At 46.8% G+C, this 23,952-nt stretch overlaps 1 protein-coding gene across 1 annotated transcript in view; it reads left to right on the top strand.

The window, feature by feature from the left end:
• FCHO2 (FCH and mu domain containing endocytic adaptor 2) overlaps nt 1-23,952 on the top strand; it is a 724,395-nt gene that overhangs the window by 597,478 nt on the left and 102,965 nt on the right. Inside the window, exons 22-24 of the mRNA XM_069224082.1 lie at nt 1,626-1,758; nt 18,872-19,071; nt 19,169-19,233. Of these exons, the coding sequence (XP_069080183.1) occupies nt 1,626-1,758; nt 18,872-19,071; nt 19,169-19,233 (398 nt within the window). The remainder of the gene's footprint in view (nt 1-1,625; nt 1,759-18,871; nt 19,072-19,168; nt 19,234-23,952) is intronic.

Genomic DNA, 23,952 nt, shown 5'->3' with positions numbered 1-23,952 from the left:
AGGGGAGAATGCCTGAACCCCAAATGTGTCCTCTGCCTTTGTGGCCACTTCTGGTACAGTCCAGGAAGATAGCCTAGACCTCCTACACCTCTTCTGCTGAGGAAGCCACCTCACAACCTTTGGACCTCTCAGCAGCATTGACACAGACTCACACCCCATCTTTATCAGGCATATGCACAAGATTGGCATCCAAGAACCTGCTCTCTTTTGGATCTGCTCCTTATTAATGGATAGGACACAAGCTGTCAGCCTGGTACCTTACTGCTTTGAAGCGTGCAAACTTATCTGGTTCATTGCTCAGCCCCACCCTCTTCAACGCATACATGATCCCCCTGGTCAACATCGTCTGCGCATACATCAACATCTTGTAATATGTGGACACGTAACTCATCCTCTCGGACAAGAACCCCAAAACAAGAAATAAGTTCACCACCTGCATGACAGAAGTTGCTAACTTGATGAAAGACAGTTGTCTTAAGCTCAACACCAACAAGACAGAAGTAGCTTTTTGACATGAATACTTCACCATGAGTCTTCAACTAGTGGCTGGCCGAATTCGGATCTTCACCCAGCACCTATGGTAGGAACCTCAGAATTGTCATCTACAGTAAACTGGGCTGACTGCACAAGCCAATGCAATCACTGCATTCTGCGTCCACACCCTTAAGATGCTGAGAAAGATCTTCAAAGGATTCCCTGACAACACTAGAAAAAACATTAATCACACCCAAGTTCCCGGGAAATTAGACTATGGGAACACCCTGTCTGCCAGAATCACCAAGTAACTCACCTGAACACTACAAATCATCCAGAACTCAGCAGCTAGAGTCATCCTCAACTTCCCACACAGAACTTGCATCACACCACACCTCAGGGAGCTCCACTAGCTCCTGATACACAAAGCGCTTTTTTCACACCCCTCACACACATTCATGGTACTACTCAATTTAGGCCCCACCTACCTGAACATTTGCATCTCCTTCCGCCAAACTATTCCTACTCGCAGAACTCCAACTCTCACTCATTCCACTGCATACAGAGAACCACATCAGGAGAACGGACGTTCTTTTACATTGCTCCTATAGCATGAAGCAACCTCCCACTCTACATCATAAGCCTTCTTCTTTTCTTGAATTTCGCAAGAATCTGAAGGCCTGGCTATTCAATTAAACGACCTGCCATATGCAGGGCTAGGCACACAAACCTGATCAGCACCAGGATATCCTTGTGGGTAATAGTGCACTTTACAAATACACATTACATAACTGCATGTGCTATGACCCTCCCAATCTGTACCAGACCCATTGGCTGCCACATCAAGCAGCATACCAGTCCTTTACTCAGTTACTCCTCCTCGCCCCCTGTCAGCCGATTGCCTGATCCTTCGACTGTCCCACTGCTCTGTCAGAGAGAATCCAACCTGCTGCACTCACTTGAACTCTTATGTTTTCCAAGTAACACATTTGCACATCCTGGTTGTTATTTTAAAAATGCTTATATCCCAGGCACCTGAACATATTGAGTATGAATAATGAACGATAATCTGTTGAAGAATCGAAGAGAATTAATTTACTAGCAGAACTTTAAATTTTTTTAAAAATTATTTTAAATCCCTTATTGTGTAGTGATCCATCGCAAAGTGACTCCAACACAAAAGACTTTTGGATGAACATGCAGGCTGTCACAACCTACCTCAAGAAAATATCAGAACAGAATCCTTCTGCATCATATTACAATGTGGACATATTAAAATATCAGGTACGGGTTTTAAAGGCACTGTCATTGATTGAAATTACTTGAGTGAAATCTGAGGCTTTTACTTATGCTTTTTCTGGGCAGTTGTGCTGTTGCATCATTTTGTAGTGTCATTATGTACCTACATTATTCTATACTTTGTCTTACACATCCTTTTAGCTCAGTTTTGTCTTTCTGGCAAGAGTTTTACACTGAAAATATATCTTATTTTTGAGTGTGGCATTTACATATACCTTTGAATCTTCTCAGAAATAAATTATCAACAAGGTTACAGACAAGTGCCATTGAAATAGGTATCTGTTTTAATGAATTTTCTTCTTTCCGCATATTCTTTATCTCTGAAATACTAGATACTGTTTTCATGCTGTCACGGCACCAAGAAACATGAGCAGGTGTACATGCATAAATGGCACACCTGCACCCGAGGCCTCCATTTACCTTTTCACCAGATATCGGTAAAGCCTTGTTTTGTGCTTTAGTTTGTCATAGACTTATGAATTATATTTGCTTAATTTTTTCTCATGTATTTTGCTTTAATTATAGTCCTTTGAAGTTCAAGAGCTGCAGAAAATGCAGTGGTGGACTCTGATGATGTAAGTAGTAATTGGGGGTTACTCACGCTATTCCATATGCCCAATTAGGACAGAGACCTACATCCTATATTCCATCTTTTCTGTCTCAACACCTTCCTGCAGAAGGACAAATTCAAGATGTTCACTCTAACCCACGTCCTGCCTGCACTAGACCCTGTAGACTAGATGATGGCGTGCCTGCAGGATGCTTATTTTCACATCCTCTGTCCTGCAGGCCCATAGGCATTACTATAGGTCCACAGGTGCTACTCACGATTTATGGTGGGCAGCATCATTTTCAATTTGCAGTGCTCCCTTTTGGCCTTACCAGTGCCACTTGGGTGATCACAAAAGTGATGTTGGTGGTCGCAGCATGCCTTGGGAGGTGGGGGGTGCAAATTTTCCATGACTATCAATCACCTCCTGACCACAGAGAACCTCCTTACGTTGTTGGGGTTCACTATCAAAGTCACACCTGACTCCTTCGCAGACACTCCCTTTCTCTGGGGACATTCTCGATATAGTGCAGCTTTGTGCCTTCACCCTGGAAAGGAGAGTCCAGGATGTTCGGGCTATGATCCATATGTTTTCAGCTCTAGTACTGTATCCCAGTACCGGTGACTCTGACCATGCTGGAATTGTTGCTGTCCTGTATCCTGTTGGTAGCGTGTGCCAGATGGCATATTTGGATTGTGCAGAGGGTCCACAAATCCCGGTGGGCACAATGTCAGGAAAATCTGTTGGACTGTGTCTATATTTCAGAGGAGACTACAAAGTTTGTCCAGTGGTAGCTATTGGACCGCAGTTGGGTCACTGGCAAGTCCCTCTCATTACCCCATCCAGAGCCAATAGTTGTCACGGAAGCATCACTGCTGGGTTGGGGAGGCCATATGTGAGAGGAGGGTATCAGAGGCCTCTGGTATCCAGTGGATGATCAACTCCACATCAGTTTGTTGGAGTTGAGGACAATATGCTTGGCATTAAAGGCCTTCCTTCCCACGATAAAAGGAAAATGAATGTGGGTGCTCACATACAAAACCACTGACGTGATACTGCAACGAGCAAGGTGAGGTGTAGTGCTGTGGTCCTGGGACCTCTGACAAGAAGCCCTGCGCCTCTTGAAGTGGCTGGACGGCCACAGGATTTATTTGGTGATGAAGCGCCTGTTGAGATCCTAGAGTTCAGAGTGGGCAAACTTAGCCACAGCGTCTAGCAGATTACAGATGGAAGTTGCACCTAGAGATGGCAAAGGCGGCCTTCCTTCAATGAGGAGATCCCTGGCTGAGTCTTATTGCCACTGGCAAGAATGCTCATTGTCAGCACTTCTGGGTCTGGAGTTTCTAAAGCAGTTCTCACTCAGAGATGCTGTCTGTCTAGAGTGGAGCTCAAGAGTCCTGTATGCCTTCCTGCCACTGTCTCTTTTGCCCCAATTTCTGAATAAGACCAGGAACAACAGGGCCAAGTGATTCTAGTGACACTGGTTATCAGGCCAGGAAAGTGTGGTACATAGAACTCCAAGGAACATTGAGTGGGGAATCAGTTGTTTGCAGGATTTTCCCGATCAAGGAGGGGTAAAGCAGTACAAAAATGGACCATCTTGCGATGGGTTGTTCTCTGCATAAAAGTCTTCTACCCACTGGCAAAAAAGCAGCCTCCAGAAGGCTTGCAGCCTCATTCCACCAATTGCAAAGGTGTTACCACTGCATTAGCAGGCAAAGTGCCTGTCCTGGACATCGGAATGGACAGGTGAATGTCAGTACACCAGTTCAAGAAACACTACTGCTTCGACAGTCCGTTGCATTGAAAGTTTTTTTTTGCCTGCTCTGTCTAGCAGGACATTTTGATATGAGCCAGTTCATAGACCCAACACCTTGTAAGGTACTGCTATGGTGTCTGCTCACAATGTGAGGAATCTACCATTAGAAATATCCATCAGAAGAACAAGTTACCTACCTGCAGTAACAATCTTTCTGGCGCCTATTCTATCTAACTGCAGATTCCTCAGCGACCCTCCCACTTCCTTGCTCTGTGAACTGGATTCTATTTACATCTAAAGGGCTCCTAATTTAGAGATCTAAACATAGGGAATGCCAATTTGCTGATGGCCTCTGTGTCTGAGGGCACAGGCAGCCAAGAAAACAACTGACGTCAGCACGCATTGGTGGCGCTTATAAATGGTTCCACTCTTCAATTTCGGAGCGGGACACCACCACCTAGCAGCGCAGAGAAGAACTGTTCTAAAAGGTTCTGCACCCAGTGTGATGATTATTCACAAGGTGGGGAATCTATAGTTAGAGTATCCACCAGAAAGATCATTACTGAAAGTAATTTGTTCATAGCGTCACCCTAGCTTACCTTGTAATCAGTTGTTGCGTTTGCTCATAATCTCATTCAACACCTGTTCTTCCATTCAGCAAAGTGAGCTTTGAGTCTTTGTATGGCTCCTCCCACTCATGACTGCATTCATCTTGCACGTATGCAGTGGAAGCACAAAATGTCCTTTTGATCACTAACAAGAACTCTTCTGTTTGGCTCATTCCACCAGTGACTACTTTCATCTAAAATATATGCAATGGGGACACAACCAATATCTTCTCATAACACTTTCTTTGCTGTATGTGGCTTTCTCATTCCTTTGCACGGTTCTGACACTTATCTTCAGTCATCCATGCAAACTTTGGATTACAGGGTTAACCTACCAATGGAAGCTGATTTTTTCTTGGGAGCTTGTACTAAGTGATATGTTAACTTCCAGCTGTATTCATAACACAATTTATTTTCAGTTGTGAACATTTTGTTGCTCCTGTGAAGACAGTTGAAGGTGTCTTTATGACACTGCATGGAATGGCTGCATTAAGAGCACCACCAAGTAGAATGGGAAGAGTGGACAGACATATTCAAGAACCATTTTGAAATCTTAAATGGATTAGACTTTTGTTCAAGCGTGAGGAGAGGATTATTTTTCAATGTTGTAAGAAAAGCTAAACACATATTATTATTTTTTCCTTGGGTGGTAGACAGCAAGTGGTCAGCAAAACAGCATGTGTATGTTGAGGCCAGGAATAGTCATTATGGAACAGTGTCACAAATTGGATAGTGGAGTCAACCACTCTACTTGCATGGTGGGTCATAAAGGGCATTCCTAATGTGTTTGATATTGTGTGTACATAGAAAATCTATCATGCATTGCGAGGTGAATTGTCCCCCATTGACACTTACTATAGTCTCTGGGACTCCTCCCCAGCTAAAGATTTCTTGCAGGAAATATAGGACTTCAGTAGTGATGACTCTTTCCACAAAGGTTACTTCAGGCCACTTTGTGAAGTAGTCAACAAGCATAATAGAGTATAACATGCAAGGGGGTGGCGGTGCTAAAACGAGGTTGGTAGCACTGTGGGTGGTCAGTAATCATTTGAGCGGCAAGGAAAAGCAGGGTGATGAAGAAAAGGGCTGAATTGAGTGAATGCAAGTTAGAGATTGGGTACCCTCTCTCTCCAACATTTCTGTACAATGAGTGAAAGAAGTAGGTGATTTTGAAAGTTGAACAAGGATGGAACAGAAGAGGAGTAGCACTGTATCAAAGGGGTGAAAGAGTGAGTATGGTGTGAGTGGAAGTCGAGGAGTGAGGATTTTCCAGGTGATAGTATGGTGATTGGTGGTGTTGAATTATCGGGATGTAGAGACGTAAGTAAGTGTGGGGGGTGTTGGTGATACTAATAATGAGCAACAAACGTGCCATTCCAGGGTGTCAAACGTGTACCAAGTTGCAGCACATACTCACCAAATTGGAGGAGTAATGTCGTCACAGGATTTAACCTTGTTTCATTGTTCATAATTATCAACTCTGTACGGTACTTTGTAAATACATATTGGGATAAGTATTGTAGGAAAGTGTCCCTTTTAGACATGGACTCCTCCACTTTTTGCTCACTGGTGCTTATTTTTTTTGTCTGAGGTGCACTGGGTACCTGCTAAACAGGTCCCCAGTGCTTGTGCTCTTTCCCTAAAAACAGGTCACAATGTGTAGAATTGGCACACACAAAAGTACCCCTGGTACCAAGGGCCTGGGTAGTGGAGAGAGACCCTAAGGACTGCAGCACATATTGTGGCACCCTGAGCACCCTCCTCCCCTCCCCCAACAAGATGCATGCAGTTGCCATTGTAGTCTGCCTGTCCTGGTACAAGCCAGGCGAAAACCAGACATGGCACACTCATTGTTTGCCATGCCCCAGTCACTGCATCTAAGTATGTGTAATTAACCCCTACAGCAGGCCTTGGAGCCCTAAGGCAAGGTGAATTATATTTGATGTGTGGTCCTATCTGATGAGCAGAAATGACCCTGTGACGCACACCATTGCCGAGCATTGCAAGTGAACAGAGAAGCCATCTTAAGGTATGTGCTGGACATTCGAGTTACTGAGCTACATAATGGTTTCAATGAAACCTATGGTGTTTGGTATCAAACACCTCATCTTAATAAATCCAGGCTGATGCCAGCCTCAGATTTATTATGACATGCACCTAAAGGGCACATTAGAGGTGCCCCCTCAACTCCACTAATCTCTGAGTGTGTTGGCTGACTGGTCTGTACCAGCCTACCACCACAGACCGGTTTCTGACCCCCTGGAGGTGAGAGCCCACGCTCTTACAAGCCGGAAACAAAGCCTGCTCCTGAGAGGGTGTTGTCACCTACTCCAGCAGGATGGCTAGCAAATTTGCATATCAAGGCCAGGGACTTCAAATGCTCTGCTGCCTTTGGTATGCAACCCCGACTTCCCCAGACCTGGGTGTAGCCACGCCCTGAGGCCCACTTGGCCCGAGGACAGGTGGAAAAATTAACTAGTCAGTAAGCGTATACCACACCTGGGTTAGCCACACCCCTATGGTGGGCTACCGAGGTGAACAGTCAAAGAAGAGTTCCACCACCTTGGTTTGGGTTGGAACTAGGCCTTCTGGGATAGGGATATGCCCACTCCCAACAGGAAGTGGTCATAACGGGTTGTAGTCACCCAAAGGATATTTAGCCCATTGGCTACTACTCTACACTCCCCTAAACACCCCTAAATTGAGTATTTAGCTGCCCCCCTGACACCAGAAGAACAGATTCTGTCTGACACAAAGGAGAAGAGGACACAGAAGAGGCGGAAGAGCGAGTACTGTGAACAACTGGTAAACGTTTGGCGCAAAACCCTACCTGCTTCTGTCCTGAAAGTTGCAACATGTTGACTTATCCTGCAGCTGAGGGTACTGCAAAACCCTAGGAGGTTCTCCAGCCCTTATACAGCCCATAAGCATCTTCCTTGGAGTGGAGGAAGCACTTGCCTGCTTCCTGAAACCAAAATATTTGGTCCTCCCTTCTGCTGACCACTGGGTCCACAGATGCAGCAGCTGCCCAGGAGGAAGTCAGCATGCTACTAGAGACCCGTTCCATCTCCCATCAAAGTGAGAAGACATCAGGACCAACCTGAGCAGAGCTGCACCACATCCCAGGGTACTAGACCCTTGCACCAACCAAGGCTTGTTGAAGCCCATCCTGACTAGTGCATCCAAAGACCTGCCGGTGGGAGACCTCAGCATCACAGAGGACAGCCTTCTTAATCCTCCAGCTGCCTTGTTTTGTCTCCCCCTTTGTCGGTCATCCAAAGATCAGTGTGCACTTTGACGTACCAAAGTACCTTGGAACCTTTACCGCATAAAAGCACATTTGAGTAAACGTGTGACTTACTTGTGAATCTTCATAAAACTGCAACAGTACTTATTCTCTTGAAAGTGTAATATAAACAATGTAACTCTTTTTCTAAACAATTGCTCTTGAGTTCCATCTTGAGTGTGTGCCTTTTTTCATTTATTGACTGTGTATTCAACAAATGGTTAGCACCACCCTCTGATAAACCTAACTGCTTGCCCACACTACCACAAAAGAGAGCATTTGGGATTGTCAATTTTACCCCTGTAAACCAATAATGGTCACCTGTACTATCTACATAGTGTACCACCCCATTTGGTACACTACATAGATACAACAACCAACAGAAGCCCTTGTTACGCATCACATGTCAAATAAATGCTTACGGGGGTTGCCTCTTTTTCTTAAATTTCAAGCAGGGAAGCAGGTAATAGTACATATCTATGAACCACCCCATTGTGTGTATTAAATAAAAAACAGGTCCTATGCCCCTCGGTAATTACTGAATATAAGAGAAAAGTGTGAATAAGTGCCTCATGTAAGCAACCACCCACGAGCAATGGGCAGATTCTCGCTAACTTGCTCACTCTCTCAGCATTGGCAGCTTTCCTATATAGGGAATGGAACCAACACCCAGCAAGGGCAAAAAGAATGTTGTGTATGTAACCTAAAAACCTCTACCTTGTATGGTAAACACCTGAACCACTCCCTCTGGGTACCCTTGAAGGAAGAAACTACTTCTTCCTCACTAACAGGAAAAAAGATCATATAGGAGTAACAACTCCAAAGGCAAGGGCGGATTCACAAAAAACATCCGCCAAAACACATGACCTATACCTCTCATTCCCCCCTATCACACAACACCTGTCGAGGTTCAACTAAAGGGGTTGTTTCCTGCCTGGCAAAACATCACCAGCAACAAGTGGGCTTTGGCTATTATCCAACATGGTTATTGTCTGAAGCTCAATTCCATACCTCCCAACATTCTATCTCGCAAAAAGGCTTTCCCCACAACATCAGCAGTTCCTCAGGGAAGAAATACAAACACTCCTGAGAAAAGGAGCTATAGATCCCGTCCCACTCCACTAACAGGGTACAGGAGTCTATTCACTTTACTTCCTCATTCCTCAAAAAAGACGGGTCCCTGAGTCCAGTTTTGGATCTCAAACCCCGTTAAACGAGTACATTCTCTCAGAGCACTTTCACTTGGTCACTCTTCAAGATGTCATCCTGTATTGCGAACAAGGAAACTTCTTGGCAGCACTTGACCTCAGGTGCACCTACTTTCATATTCCTATTCCCCTGCCACATCACTGATATCTGAGGTTTGTAGTAAACGGTCAGCATCACTAGTCCAAACTGCTCCCTTTCGGGGACATTATCATGCCCACCTTATTTGCCACATGTCTTGCTTTAGTAGCTGTTCACCTGCACAGACAAAGCATACATCTCTTTCCATACCTCAATGACTGCCTCATCAAAATTGTGACTCAAAACTGTTACCAATACACTTAGGTCACCATAAACCTAGGCTTTATTATCAATGCTTTAAAATCGCACCTCCAACCCCTTCAGATCCAATCTTACCTAAGGGATATTCTCAACTCTGAACTAGAAATAGCTTACCCGAATATTGCCAGGATAAAATCATTCCGGGCACTCATTCGCCAATTTCAACCAGGTCATCAGGTAATGGTGAGGACAGTAATGCATCTCCTCGGTATGATGGCTTCATGTATAGCCACAGTACCTCATGCCAGACTAAACATGCATCCATTGCAGGAGTGCTTAGCGCACCAATGGACTCAAGCAGAGGGTTAATAGGAAGATCTAGTGTTGGTCAGACATCAAGCTTGCCTTTCTCTGCAGTGATGGAACACCTACACCCAGTTCCGCACAGAACCATAACAAACTGACGCTTTCCTTATGGAATAGAGATCACATTTGCAAGATCTAAATGCCCAGGGCCACCGGTCACCCAGTCAGCAACAATTCCACATAAATCACCTACAGTTACTAGCTGTTTACCTAGCGCTGACAGCCTTCCTTCCTCATCTGATAAGCAAGGTAGTTCGCATCAGGACAGACAACATGACGACCATGTATTATCTCCAAAAGCAAGGGGGCACCACGTCCCCACAGCCTTCCCATTAGCTCAGACCATTTGGGGGGGGACTATCCAATTTAACAATCACCTTTACTAAAGTACCTACCGGGAGTGGACAGTGACGTTGTAGGTGAGGGCTGCATACTGTCAGCAGATGAAGGTGCCTACTGGGCAGCCTCTGCAGGAGGTGAGGGCTGAACTGTGGTGGCAGGTGGAGGTGCCTCCAGGGCAGCCTCCGCAGGAGTTGAGGGCTGAACTGTGGTGGCAGGTGGAGGTGCCTGCTGGGCAGCCTCTGCAGGAGGTGAGGGCTGAACTGAGGTGGCAGGTGGAGGTGCCTCCTGTGCAGTCTCTGCTGGTGGTGAGGGCTGAACTGTGGTGGCAGGTGGAGGTGCCTCCTGGGCAGCCTTTGCTGGAGTTGAGGGATGCACTTCCTCAGGTGGGGGTGGGGGCCCCATGACCACTTGTGGTGGTTGAGGTGTCACCCTGATAGCCTCTGCTGGAGTCGAGGGCTTCTTCCCCTTCATGGCGGGAGGCGTGGGATCCTTATCCTTCCTGGCAGGGGTTGAGGGCTTCTTTCCCTTCATGGTAGGTTGTGCGTATTCCTAAGCCTTCCGAGCAGGAGTCGAGGGCTTCTTCCCCTTCATGGCAGGAGGTGTGGGATCCTTAACCTTCCTGGCTGGTGGAGTGGGATCCTTCACTGACTTGCCACCACGACTAAGTGGTGCCACCATTGTCCGCGTGGGCTGTTTGGCTGAGGTGCTGGACTGGGTAGTTGGGGCCCTGCTCGTACGGGCAGGACATGGGGGGAGGGAAGAGGTCAAGTTGGGCAAGGAAAAGCTTCTAAGGGACGGTGGGGCAGATGATGGAGGAGGGATGAGAGTGGAGGTTGAGGGAGTGGTTGTAGGAGGTGTATGTCTGCTGGATTTGGGTGTAGGTGCATGGGCAGTGTGCTGATGTAAGGTGGATGACTGTTGGGTGTGTGAGTGCTTGTGTTTGTGTCTTTTAGGAAGAGGGACAGACAGGGTAGGAGAGGACACAGGGGACACGTGCATGGATTTTGTGGAGGTGTCTGCTAGTGAGGTGTGTGTGCTGCTTGGTGTGGTGGTGCTGGTGTTGGATGTTGATGCAGTGCATGCAGGTGTGAGTGTGGACGAGACTGAAGGAGGTGGAGGAGGAGAGGGAGACAGTGGAGGCAATGGATGTGGTTGTGTCTGCAACTGTCTGGTGTTTCCGTGAGTGCTTGTGGGATGAAGTGTGGTGCCTGTGTTTGACTGTGCCACTCTTGGGTGTTGTCTTGTGTGCATGCTCATCTGTATGTGTGCATGGGATAGGTTGGGGTTGAGGAGACTTGGACTGGTAAGTGGTAGTTGGAGGGGGGACGGTAGGAACAGGGACAATGGCTGCAATCAGAGAGGAGGCCAGAGCCTGAATCAATCTCTGTTTGGCCACCAATCCACCATGGATGCCCTCCAGGAATGCATTGCACTGCTGCATCTGGGATGCCAGCCCCTGGATGGCAGTCACAATGGTTGACTGCCCTACAGAGATGGATCTCAGGTGGTCAATAGCCTCCTTGCTCAGGGCAGCAGGGCTCACTGAGGCAGGGCCTGAGGTGCCTGGGGTGAAGGAGATGCCCACCCTCCTGGGTGAGTGGGCATGGGCAACTCGCTGAGGGGCTCCTGGGAGGGAAGTGCTGGTACGGGGGTGGCGGCTGTACCTGCAGCTAGGGTGGTCACAGAGGTGTCCACCACCACCAGTGAGCTTCCATCGGAAGAGGTATCTGAGTCTGTATTACCTCCCGTCTCCGCAGTGGTGCTCCCCTCCGTCCCACTGGTTCGCTCGGCGTCAGTGGACTCCACTTCAGGGTCCTGTGGGATGCAGCTCCCTCTGTCGCCGGTGCCCCTGTTCCTCTGCCAGATGATGCTAATGCACACATGGACAGGATGACAGAAGAAAATAGAGGGAGAGAGAGAAAAGGAAACACTGGGTCAGTTACTGCACAAACACCACAGTTAGCATACACAGCACCGTCACACCCAGGGATCAGGCTTGAGCACTATGCATTGCACTGCCAGTGATTTGGCTAGATGCCATGGCAAGATGAGGGCCACACACCGCCAACTGCACTCCTCTTGGTACCCACAAAGCCCTGATTGACATGGAATGTTGACAAGCTAGATTACCAGCATTTGCCATACACACATTACCCTTGAGCTTAATCATGCTGCAATGTCTAGCCTGGCCTTAGGGGCACCCACTAACTCACATACACCACCCGGATCCCATGCCACCTGCCAACTATTGTACTAATGTCCACTGTACTCACCCCCTTGTGGCTTTTGTGAGTCCCTTAAGCGCCCATCCAGCTCTGGGTAGGCCACCGCCAGTATGCTGGCCATCAGGGGGGTCAGGTTCCGACGGGCACCCCTTCCTCGTTGGGAGGCCATCCCCAGCTGGGCCTCTGAAGTCTTCCGTGCCCAGCATCTCAGGTCCTCCCACCTTTTCCGACAGTGGGTTCTCCGCCTGCCATAGACCCCCAGGGTCCGCACGTCCTTGGCGATGGCACCCCATAATCCCTACTTGTGATGGGTGCTGACCTGCAGAGGTATTACAGACAGGAGGACACCATTAACCATACAATCCAGCCTGTCATACATATTGCCCACCAGTCCCGTTTCTGTCACCACTGGCACACACATCGGCCGGCACACACCATGTACACCACCACAAGACATATTTCCCCTCTTGCCCCCCCGAAGACACGATGCTTGCACACACATCTCCATGTATCCTTCACACATGCATCAGGCCCAAGATGTACTCACCTGTTGGTCTGGAGGCCCATACAGCAGTCCATACTGGGGTAGGACCGCATACACCAATCGCTCCAACTCCTCCGAAGTGAAGACAGGGGTTCTTTCACCAGTCACACAGGCCATGGTAGGCTCCAGACGCAGATCACAGCAGCACACAAAATGTAGCTGTTCTCCTGTTGAAGGTCAGGAAATAAGTGAGGGATCAGATAGAAAATGGCGGTCACGTCCGCGGCGGTGTACACCGTCACCGCCGGCACAGATCCCCATTGGCCACTGTACTTCATAGAGCCCCATATTATCCAATGAGGAATTGCACGGCTGTGCAAGACAGCCTTCTGCCACGACGCCCAACGTCGGCGGAGTTACCTCACTTCCATCTGTCCCTACATACAGGACAGGCAGTCGCTATTTCATGGTGGCGGACAACGGTCATATCAACCTTAACTGCATCACAGCCTAGATTAGCACATACCTCGCCATTCCCACTGTCTTATCACATAAATGGACTATGTACACTGAGGATGTGGTTACATTGTTCAAATTGTGACAGCCTACTCACTCTTGTGTCCCTTAGTTACCTACCACTGCGGATAAATAGGAGGAGGAGACATACCCCCTTATACAGACCCCTTGTGGACTTGGCTACACTGGAGGACAGGCACATTATATTCACCTATAGATTGGACAGAGCCACAATCATAGAGCTGTGTGCCCAATTGGAGCCAGACCTGTGCTCCATTTCCTGGCAACTGGTTCTTTCCAAGTGATAGTGGGCTTGGCAACAGGAATGTCACAGCCAATGTTCTCAATCGTGCTGGCAAGAGTGTTGTCTGCCCTGGTGAAACACATGTACACCTACGTAGCTTTCCCCCAGGTGGAAGATTTGGCCACAGTGAAGGCCAGACTCTATGCAATGGGACACATACCCAATATTATTGGGGCGATTGACGGAACACATATTGCGTTTATCTCCCCCCCCGCCAGAATGAACAGGTTTTCAGGAATCTTAAGAGTTTCCACTCACTGAATGTGCAAATGGTGTGCCTGGCGGACCAGTACATCTCCCACGTTAATGCTAAGTATCCTGGGTCAGTGCATGATGCCTTTGTTTTGAGGAATAGCAGAATCCCAAATGTGATGGCCCAACTACAGAGGCACAGGGTGTGGCTAATAAGTGAGCCATGGTCCCCACCCACTGTATGTTAGTGTATGTGTTCAGGTGTCAACACCAAATCATTGTGTGAGGCTAATTGTTGTCCCTCAATACTTGCAGGTGACTCAGGCTACCCAACCTATTGTGTCTGCTGACCCCTGTGAGGAAAGCAAGCACAGGGGCTGAGGAACGTTATAATGAGGCACAATGGCCAATGAGAAGGATCATCAAGAGAACCTTCGGCCTCCTGAAGGCCAGGTTCAGTGCCTCCATCTGACAGGTGGATCCCTGTGCTACTCACCCGGGAAGGTCTGCCAGATAGTAGTGGCATGCTACATCTTGCACAACCTGGCCCTCAGATGGCATGTACCCTTTCTGCTGGAGGAAGAGACTGGAGATGCCCCTGTAGCAGCAGTGGACCCTGAGGACAGTGAGGATGAGGGGGGCTGAGGATGAGGATGAGGACAGCAGAACATCAGTTATCCGTCAGTTCTTCCAATGACACACAGGTGAAACAGTGCAACTGGCCATTCCTCTGACTGTTGATGTATTCTGTGTGGCTGTAGCATGATGGCATTAACTTCCTTTGCATCTCAACTTACTGTCACCTATGGCTTGTAATTTTACAGATGTTGGTGATATAACAACTGTGTACTGATGTGTTGACTACAGACAGCTACAGGTCCTTATGTCTATGCTTTCACAGTGGTCAGATCATTTGCCCTAGACGTGTCAGTTTCCATATATGCACATTTTCAAAACATAAAATACTAGTAGTCAAGTTGTGTTCAAAGGTGTTTATTGTAGTGCTATGAAATTGAGGGAAAAGTGCAATGGAATGGGGTGATGATGGAGGAAAGTGCAGGGTATTGTTCCAAGCTGTTTGTAGCACAGGTCCAGTGTCCAAGGGGCCATAGGAAGGGGAGCAAAGCAAGTTCAAAGTGGACAAGATGACTGTGTGGGACACATGGGGAACAATCAGGAGAGTCTCATTTCCTGGCTGTGGTCTTGTCAAGTGTCTCTGGCTTCTATCTGGCTCACAGGGAACATTTGCGGGGTGGTTCACCTTCTGCAGGAGGAGGGGTGCTGGTGGCCTGTGGGTCCTGTGGCAGGGCCTCCTGCCCACTAGCTGCAGTGGAGGTGGAGGGCTGGTAAATGGACTGGCTAGTTGTAGGGGCCCGCTGCTGTGCTGTTGCCTCCCTCATGATGTTGGCCATGTCTGCCAGCACCCCTGCTATGGAGATCAAGGTGGTGTTGATGACCTGCAAGTCCTCCCAGATCCCCTGATACTGTTCCTCCTGCAGCCGCCTGTTCTCTTACATGTTGTCAAGTATCTGGCCTATCGTGTCCTGGGAATGTTGGTTGGCTCCCAGGATCTCGGTGAGTGCCTCCTGGAGAGTCGGTTCCCTGGGCCTGTCCTCCCCTTGGCGCACAGCGGTCCTCCCAGTGTCCCTGTTGCCCTGTGTCTCTGTCCCCTGAATGGTGTGCCCACTGCCACTGACCCCAGGTCCCTGATTGTCTTGGGTGTGAGGTGTGGACTGGGGTCCCTTTAAAGGTGGGCACACTGCTGATTGACGTGTCCTGGGGACAGAGGTGTGGGTACGCTGGGTGGGTGCTTTGGTGTTGGATACTGATGTGGGAGGCTCTGTGGTGGACTGTGAGTGGCTCCAGATCCTGAAGTCCAGAGTTACTGTCATTGCTGGGGACATCTTCTGTTGGGGGACTGGATAGTCGTGGCACCTACTTTCCGCTGACATTGGCTGTGGCACCTGTGGGGATGTAAGTGACGTATTATGTTTCATGTCTGTGACATATTGTACATCCCTAGCTTCCCCTCTATCGTTGCTGTTGCCCTGCCACCTTTGTTTGTGTAGGGTGATGTATTTTGGGATTGTTAGTTTTCCTATGCTGTGCATGCTTTGGTGAAGGATGTCGATGCAGGGCTGGGTGGGGTGTCCATGCATTGGTATGGCATGCAGGATTTGGCATTGGGGTTAGTCATATGTGTAGGTGCAGTGTGTGGGATGGAGTGGAGTGATGGAAGTGAGGGTGAGGGGGTGTGATGACATGCAGGTATGGGGGATGATAAGTGGTAAATGTTGACTTACCAGTGTCCAGTCCTCCGGCTACTCCAGCAAGTCCCTCAGGATGCAGTAGTGGCAAGACTTGCTCCTCCCATGCTGTGAGCTGTGGGGGAGGAGGTGGGGGTCCACCGCCAGACCTCTGTATGGCGAGCTGGTGCCTTGCGGCCACAGAATGTACCTTTTCCCTTAGGTCGTTCCACCTCTTTCTGATGTCGTCCCTTGATCTTGGGTGCTGTCCCACGGCATTCACCCTGTCCACGATTCTCCGCCATAGCTCCATCTTCCTGGCAATGGATATCTGCTGTACCTGTGCTCCAAACAGCTGTGGCTCTACTCTGACAATTTCCTCTACCATGACCCTTAACTCCTCATCAGTGAAACGGGGGTGCCTTTGTGGGGACATGGGTGTTGTGTGGTGTGTGTTGGTGAGAGTGTGTTGAGTAATGTGGTGGGGTGTGTGATGTGGGGTGCATGAGGGATGTATTGTGTATGTGGTGTGTGTGTGTCTAGTTGTCTTTGTGCTGTTCGTGCAAATCTCCTGACAGTAATTGATGTTTGTAAAGGGTTGTGGGTAATGTGGGTGTGTGTTTTACAGTGCTGTGTCCATTCTGAGTGGGGCAGTATGTAGCGCCAATAGTTTACCGCCATTGAATGTCCGGGTCATAATGTGGTAGACGTTGTTTTGTTGGTGTAACGGTAAGGGTGTTGGTAATGCCACTTTAGCACTGACCTTTGGACTGGCGGATTTGTGTATGTGGCAGTATTCTGTCAGATTGGTGTGTGTTTATCATAATATGGGGAATGGATATTTGCCACCGCAGCGGTATGTTGGCAGCAATCACTGAAGCAGGAATCTCAATATTGCAGTAACAAGACTAATGGATGCCCTTATTCGAGCTCTTCCACTCCTGCCCCCTTCAGTTTTTATCCTGGAAGGTAACATTACTTGTTGCTATCACTTCGCTTAGATATGTGAGTGAGCTTCAGACACTAACTTTAGACGGGGTTGTTCTTTGCACCAAACCCAAATTTCTTCCTAAGGTGGTTTCACAATTCCTCCTTAATCAATCTATTGAACTTCTTGTCTTTTTCCCACAACTTGACTCAGTTGCAGAAAGGGCTTTGCACGTGTTAGACATAAAATCAGCTCTCATGTATTGCATTGATTCATTTAGGAAGACACAACAACTATTTGTTGCTTTCACCAAACCTCACACAGAAAAAGCCATTTCTAAATCAGGTATTGCACGATGGATTGTTAAATACATCCAAACATGCTATGATGAAGCTAAAATAACTTTAACCATTCCTGCTAGAGCTCTCTCCACTTATAATAAAGGAGCTTAAATGGCCTTCCTGGGAAGAATACCTATAGCTGACATATATAACGCAGCTGCATTGACTGCATCACATACATATAAAAAAAACATTACTGTGTAGATGTACTGACCCAGCAACAAGCCAGCGTGGGCCAAGCAGTTCTACGTACACTATTTTAAACAGCTGTAACTCCCACAGGCTAGTCATCACTTATGGAGGAGGACTGCTTTACACTCTATGCTAAGCATGTGTATCTACAGCCACACATGCCTCGAACTGAAATGTTACATACCGAGTAAGCATCTGAATCTACAGCACTACTGCAAACAGATGCATACTCTGTAAGTAACATTTTCCTTAGCTATGCTTGCAGCTCTCATGTGTCTCTCTGACCAGCCTTCTTTGTGGTAGATGTACCTGTTTCCTCCCTATTTGCTTGTTGTCCCTAAGTGAGATTTGAATATTCTTTTTGACTTTCCTAGTGTCTTTCCCAATAGAAACGATGCACAGTTGCTTGGTTCAGCTCCTCATTCCGAAGGCTATTTCTTGACTTAGCTCATAGGGTCGGAACACTTCGGGCCCTCTCAGTTTGCCCTCCATTGGCATTATTCTATTCAAAAGTGTTGGTTCTCCATTCCTCCCTGGTGTTTCTTCCTAAGTTGGTATCTACTCTTTGCGTGGACTAGCCTGTCACTCTTCCATTTCCTTTTTTCTTCCCTCCTACGAAACCCACCAAGGCGGAACAGCAACTGTGTTTACTGGACCACAGGTGGACAGACTCCTATCACATTGATTACACTTAAAATTGCAGAATTGGTGAGCAGCTCTTTGTTAAATTTTCAGGAGCCAAAAATCGCAAGATGGTGACCCTATGCATCAAGATCCTCCAAGCGTAGGCCAAGAAAGTCCCATTGGAAGTAATTTGTGCATAATCCAGTAGGGCCATCCCTGCTTCCCCACAACTCTCACAAGAGGTGCCCCCTCTGCCTAATAGCCATGAGGTCCTCCCTGCATACTTTTACTAAACACTACTGCCTCATGACCCAAGCACAGATTGACATTCTTTTCCAAGATTTAACACATTATGTACTCCAGTTGTGTCACATCTGGCAGCTAGAATCGCAGCTAAAGCTTGGCTACGCTGGGTAAGTATTTCTGGGTGGAAACTTTCCAGACTGGCCTTAAGAATATTTCCAAGGGGAGAAATATGGTAGGAATATGTATCTACCCAAAATATTGTTGCCAAAAGTAAGTTTTTTCTCAAGCTGAGAAAATGAGCACTATATTAGGCCTTTGGGTTGCCCTAGCAGCATTCACTGTTCATCTGCTAAAGAATGTTCTGATTTGTGGGTATTTCATTACAAATATTATTTTACAGGTGTCCTCAAATGGCATCCAGTCCACACCTTTGAATCTTGCAACATATTGGAAATGCACTTCTTGCACTACAGATGTGAGGCTAGACTACAAATACAACCCAGAGGCAATATCGGTTCCTACTGTGCTATCTAACATACAGGTTGTAGTACCAGTTGATGGAGGAGTAACAAATATGCAGTCACTTCCCCCAGCAATTTGGTAATTATATTTTAATGAGTTTATTCCAAGAAAATGTTTTTACTGAAACACGTCGACATAAAGGAATCAGTATTTGCTATTGTACTTTCTATTACAGGAATGCAGAACAAATGAAAGCTTTATGGAAATTGTCTAGTATTTCAGAAAAATCGGAAAATGGTGGTAAGTGTTTAGAGCACGTGTGAACATGGATGATTTTGGCTATAAACTGTATTTTATATTATGTATGAAAAGCATGCAATCAATAAGTCTTAAATATATTTTCACTTTCAGTGCCATCACTTATGCCAGTGTAGTTTCAAAAGCATTTAACATTTCAGCTGGAGGTCAGCAGTGATGACACCAGGTGCTGTGCATAAATGGTGCCCAAGCAACTTCAGTTCCCATTTCCGCACCCATGAGCCAGAACTCCAGAATGCGCTCAAGAGCCAGATTAATAGTTCTAGTGTACATGCTAGCTTTCGAATGTCTTAGTTTAGTGTTTGTTTATACATTTTGAAACTGTTGCAGGTGAAAAAAGGTGCTATTAGTGACTAGTGCATACATTGAAAAATTCGGATCTTCACATAGGCTGCCTTGATATAAGGTTGATGAGTCTTTGCCAAAGTCGCTGGAATCTGAGCATGCTATGGCAATGGCATCAAGCCACTGGTACCAAGTGCCAAGTAAGCAGTGTCAGGTGATCACTTAATGGTGACACTTGTGGACCTAGAGGATCCTGCTGCATCTATGCCAAAGTTTAGCCAGAGTCTATGTTTACTTATAGACTGATAAAAACACTTTTCACAGACAGATAGCCAGTATGTAATTGGTGATTGTGGTGTTCACAATTCACCTGAATTTGGTACTTAACCTTTCTTATAGTTCAACGAGCTGTTACACTCTCTTCACATGAAGTATCTTGTTGTGTAGCCATTTTAGTTATAGTTCCATGCACATTATTTTAGCGCACTAGGCATGCAGCTGTGCACTTTACCCTAGATATATTTTATTCAGCTACATTTATTATTTTAACAATAGCCACATTTGCGGTCTTGTTTTATTTCTCTCTATCTAGCTGTTCTTTGCCTAGGTCAGCACTGTGTTCTTAAAACAAGAAATTTCTTTCACTCTATGCTTCTCTCAAGGCTGCAGTAATATAGGTTGCCGGTAAACGTGGTAACATTTTGTCTCTGGTATTCATAGAAACCTACACATCTTACATAGGGATATTTTCTCAGAACATCAGCTGTTTTATTATAAAACATGAGGCACCGCTAGTTAGCCAGAACAAAACCCGGATTAGGCCGACAAGTGTCACCTGTAGTAGGTCAGACTCAGTCCCCCACACGCAGGCGATTCTGCAACTGAAATCCAGTAGTCTCATTAGAATAATGAGAGCCTACACAACTATCTTTTCAGTAAAACCACTTTCTAACTTGGTATCTCAACAACCCAGTTGTTGACTGAGCTTTTTAATGCTTTTCCAGCATCCCTACTACTCACCTTATACTTGGAAGGGAAGGCATTTCTTCAGCTAAAGCTGTCTTTTTTTCCCAAATGTCAATACAGAATTTTGTGGACCTCACATGGTTTCTTTCATTTTTTTTGCTGTCTCCACATTCCTCTAAAGCAGAGTAAAGGATTCTTAAGATGGATCCAGAAGGACTCTGAGTTACTAAATCCACAAGACCCAGTCCTTCACAATCTTTCAGCAGCCTTTTGTTTCAGGTTGGTCAAAAATACCAAAACAACCCCTGGAGTTTTGTGCCATCCTGCTTGCCTTCAAAAGTATCCTACATTCCATTAGGGGTGGTTTGATCCACGTTCTGATAGACTGCTATACTGTCATATGGTACTGCAACAAGCAGGGTGATGTGGGGTCTTCTGCAATGTGCCTGGAGGCACTGAGATTGATGGTGGCTAGACCTTAACGGCATAGCCTTGACAGTCACCTAGCCTTTTCTCTCATTACCAGAACCGAGAGCTCAGTAGCCATCATCTTGACAAGCATGAGTGCCGTTTGCACCTGGGGGTGGCTTGAGACATCATTTCCCAGGGGCATGTACCTTGGGCAGATCTTTTCACTACTCAAGTTCGCTCAGTGTCGCAGGGCCTTCTGTGCCCTACATTTGCACCAAGGTCTATGAGAGAATCATTCTGCCTGTGGTTTGACTTTTGCTTTCTCTATACATTTCTGCTTCTGCCATTGATTCCTTGTGTCCTGAAGGAAGTCAGGAGGAACAGGGCTCAGCTCATCCTGATTTCTCCAGATTGGCCCAGGCTCCTTATGGCACCTGGGTAAGCTCTGAACACAGCCTGCCTTTTACCCTGATGTTGCTCCAGAAATGCCCAGTAATACCTTAAAATACCTTAAAAACATTTGGCAATAAAACTCTCAGTTTAAAATAAAGTGCAGAGTGTACGTACCTTTTCCCCGTCTGATGTTAGTTAAGACTAACTTCTTGACAGAGGTGTTACAACCAAGAGTTTCCTCATCCGAACCCCTATTCCCACTCAGTGACGCCCTCACTGATGTCTTCTTGGGTACCTGGTCCAAACCCAATACAGGTGGTCCTGTGAATAGGACATTCACCCGCTGCCACTGCTCTGCCCCAGGAGACCCAAACTGTCTCTCCCTACCCAGAGAGCTTGGTGGCCCAAACCTCAACATCCCAAGGTGCGTTCCCTACTTCTCCCTACCCCAGATAGGGAATCCAAGAGGCTGGACCCACTTGGAAAGGCAATGTTTTTTTCTACCAGCCAGCCTTGCATTGCGGTCAGTGAACATTGCGTTCCTTTTGGGCCATCACTCCCACACTTTGTGGGACACAGTTGCGCAAGTGATGCCACAGACAGGTTCCGGAGCCGGCCTGGGTCATATTCCCTCAGTCTGTTGCCAATGGCAGAGATGTAGGAAAATTCCCAATACGCTGTGGACTCGGCACAACTGACGCTCTGGGCAGAGTGGTTTTATCAACGGTGGTCCTTAGGCGCCATTTCTGGGGATCTCCAAGCTTCCCTATTGGACATGGCCTTCGAGAGACAAAGCAGATTCGGTGCTAGAGCACTTCAAGTACTCTCGTGCTATGGCCAGATTCTTCGGCCTCTCCGCAGACCTTCATCACCCACAATATGCCTATCACTCCTTTTGTGGCTACAGAAGGAGCTTCAACCTGTGCCAATTTCCTCCCAGCCACCTCTGCGCACATGCTTTCCAACCTCTGCATGGCAAAGGCTTAATGGGTAGCTAGTGAGCATGGCCATCAATCCTCTGAACAGGCTGCCCCTTCGGGAGGATCTTCTGCCACAGCAACAGGGGAGGGTTCTTCAACCGAACCTGCTCACTCTTGCATTCTTACATGAAGATTGAGCAGCAGCAGTTGACAGCTTTCAACCTTCCTCCTGAAGTCTGTAATTTTATCTTGGTGACTAGTTGGCCTGACTGCCTTTGAAAGAAATTTGTGGTGGGGTGTCCTTCCCGTTCTGCGGTCGGATTTTTAGGGACCCAGCTGACCCTTTTCAGGGCCCTAGTTGTTCACAGCAGTGGTCAGTGCACTTCATTGCTCCGCGCTTCTGGCATGGAAAGGCGTGAAAAGAAACTGCCGTCGGCGCTCCTAGTTGGCGCCTATATAGGTACTGTGACGTCACTTCAGGCGCAGATGACTGATGACGTACACACAGCCAATCGACACCAGCTACCAGCGTGCACAGGTACTGCTCACAAAAAATCTTCCGGATCCAGTCTAACGTCGGCGAAAATTCAAAGGGAAGGAATCTGCAGCTAGATGTTGTCTCTACGAGGTAAGGCATTACCAAATGTAAGTAACTTGTTCTTTAGTGCCTGATGGAGAGTACTTTAGGCAAGAAGCCATGAATAGCCCATAGTTCAACTAAGGTTGAATAAATACATCCTTCTACCGAAGTAAACTGCTACTTCTTAAAAACAGCCTCAGGGCTAACAACAGTTCAAACTGAATAACTTTGTAAGATGGTGATGTCCGCCAATTTTCAATATCTGCAGAAATATGTGACTTCCTCAGATGGCTAGGTGAAAATATGCATCCTGCAAATCTAGAGCACACATTCAATCACCCCCCTGAAGTTGTGGAAAAATACGATGGAGAGTGAGCATTGTAGGAAGTTGGCTCTGTATGTACTATTTCAAAGTGAGAAATAGCATGCACAGAGTCCAAGGGTTCCCCTTAGAGGTAAGATAGTGGCAAAAAGAGATAATTCTAATGCTCTATTTTGTGGTAATGTGGTCGAGCAGTAGGCTTATCAGAGGGTAGTGTTAAGCATTTGTTGTACACACACAGGCAATAAATGAGGAACACACACACTCAAAGACAATTCCAGGCCAATAGGTTTTTATATAGAAAAATATATTTTCTTAGTTTATTTTAAGAACCACAGGTTCAAGATTTACAAGTAATACTTCAAACGAAAGGTATTTCACTCAGGTATCTTCGGAACTTTGAATCAACACAATATCATGTACAGTTTTAGCAAAAATGGCAATAAGCTATTTTAAAACTAGACAGTGCAATTTTCAACAGTTCCTGGGGGAAGTATATATTTTCTTAGTTTATTTTAAGAACCACAGGTTCAAGATTTACAAGTAATACTTCAAACGAAAGGTATTTCACTCAGGTATCATCGGAACTTTGAATCAACACAATATCATGTACAGTTTTAGCAAAAATGGCAATAAGCTATTTTAAAACTAGACAGTGCAATTTTCAACAGTTCCTGGGGGAAGTAAATATTGGTTAGTTTTGCAGGTAAGTAAAACACCTACAGGGTTCAAAGTTGGGTCCAAAGTAGCCCACCGTTGGGGGTTCAGGGCAACCCCAAAGTTACCACACCAGCAGCTCAGGGCCGGTCAGGTGCAGAGGTCAA

Source organism: Pleurodeles waltl, chromosome 1_1, assembly GCF_031143425.1.
Source record: "Pleurodeles waltl isolate 20211129_DDA chromosome 1_1, aPleWal1.hap1.20221129, whole genome shotgun sequence".
NCBI classification, from domain to species: Eukaryota; Metazoa; Chordata; class Amphibia; order Caudata; family Salamandridae; genus Pleurodeles; species Pleurodeles waltl.
The sequence above is the reverse complement of the archived record's forward strand: the minus strand, read 5'-3'. Positions and strand labels throughout refer to the sequence as shown.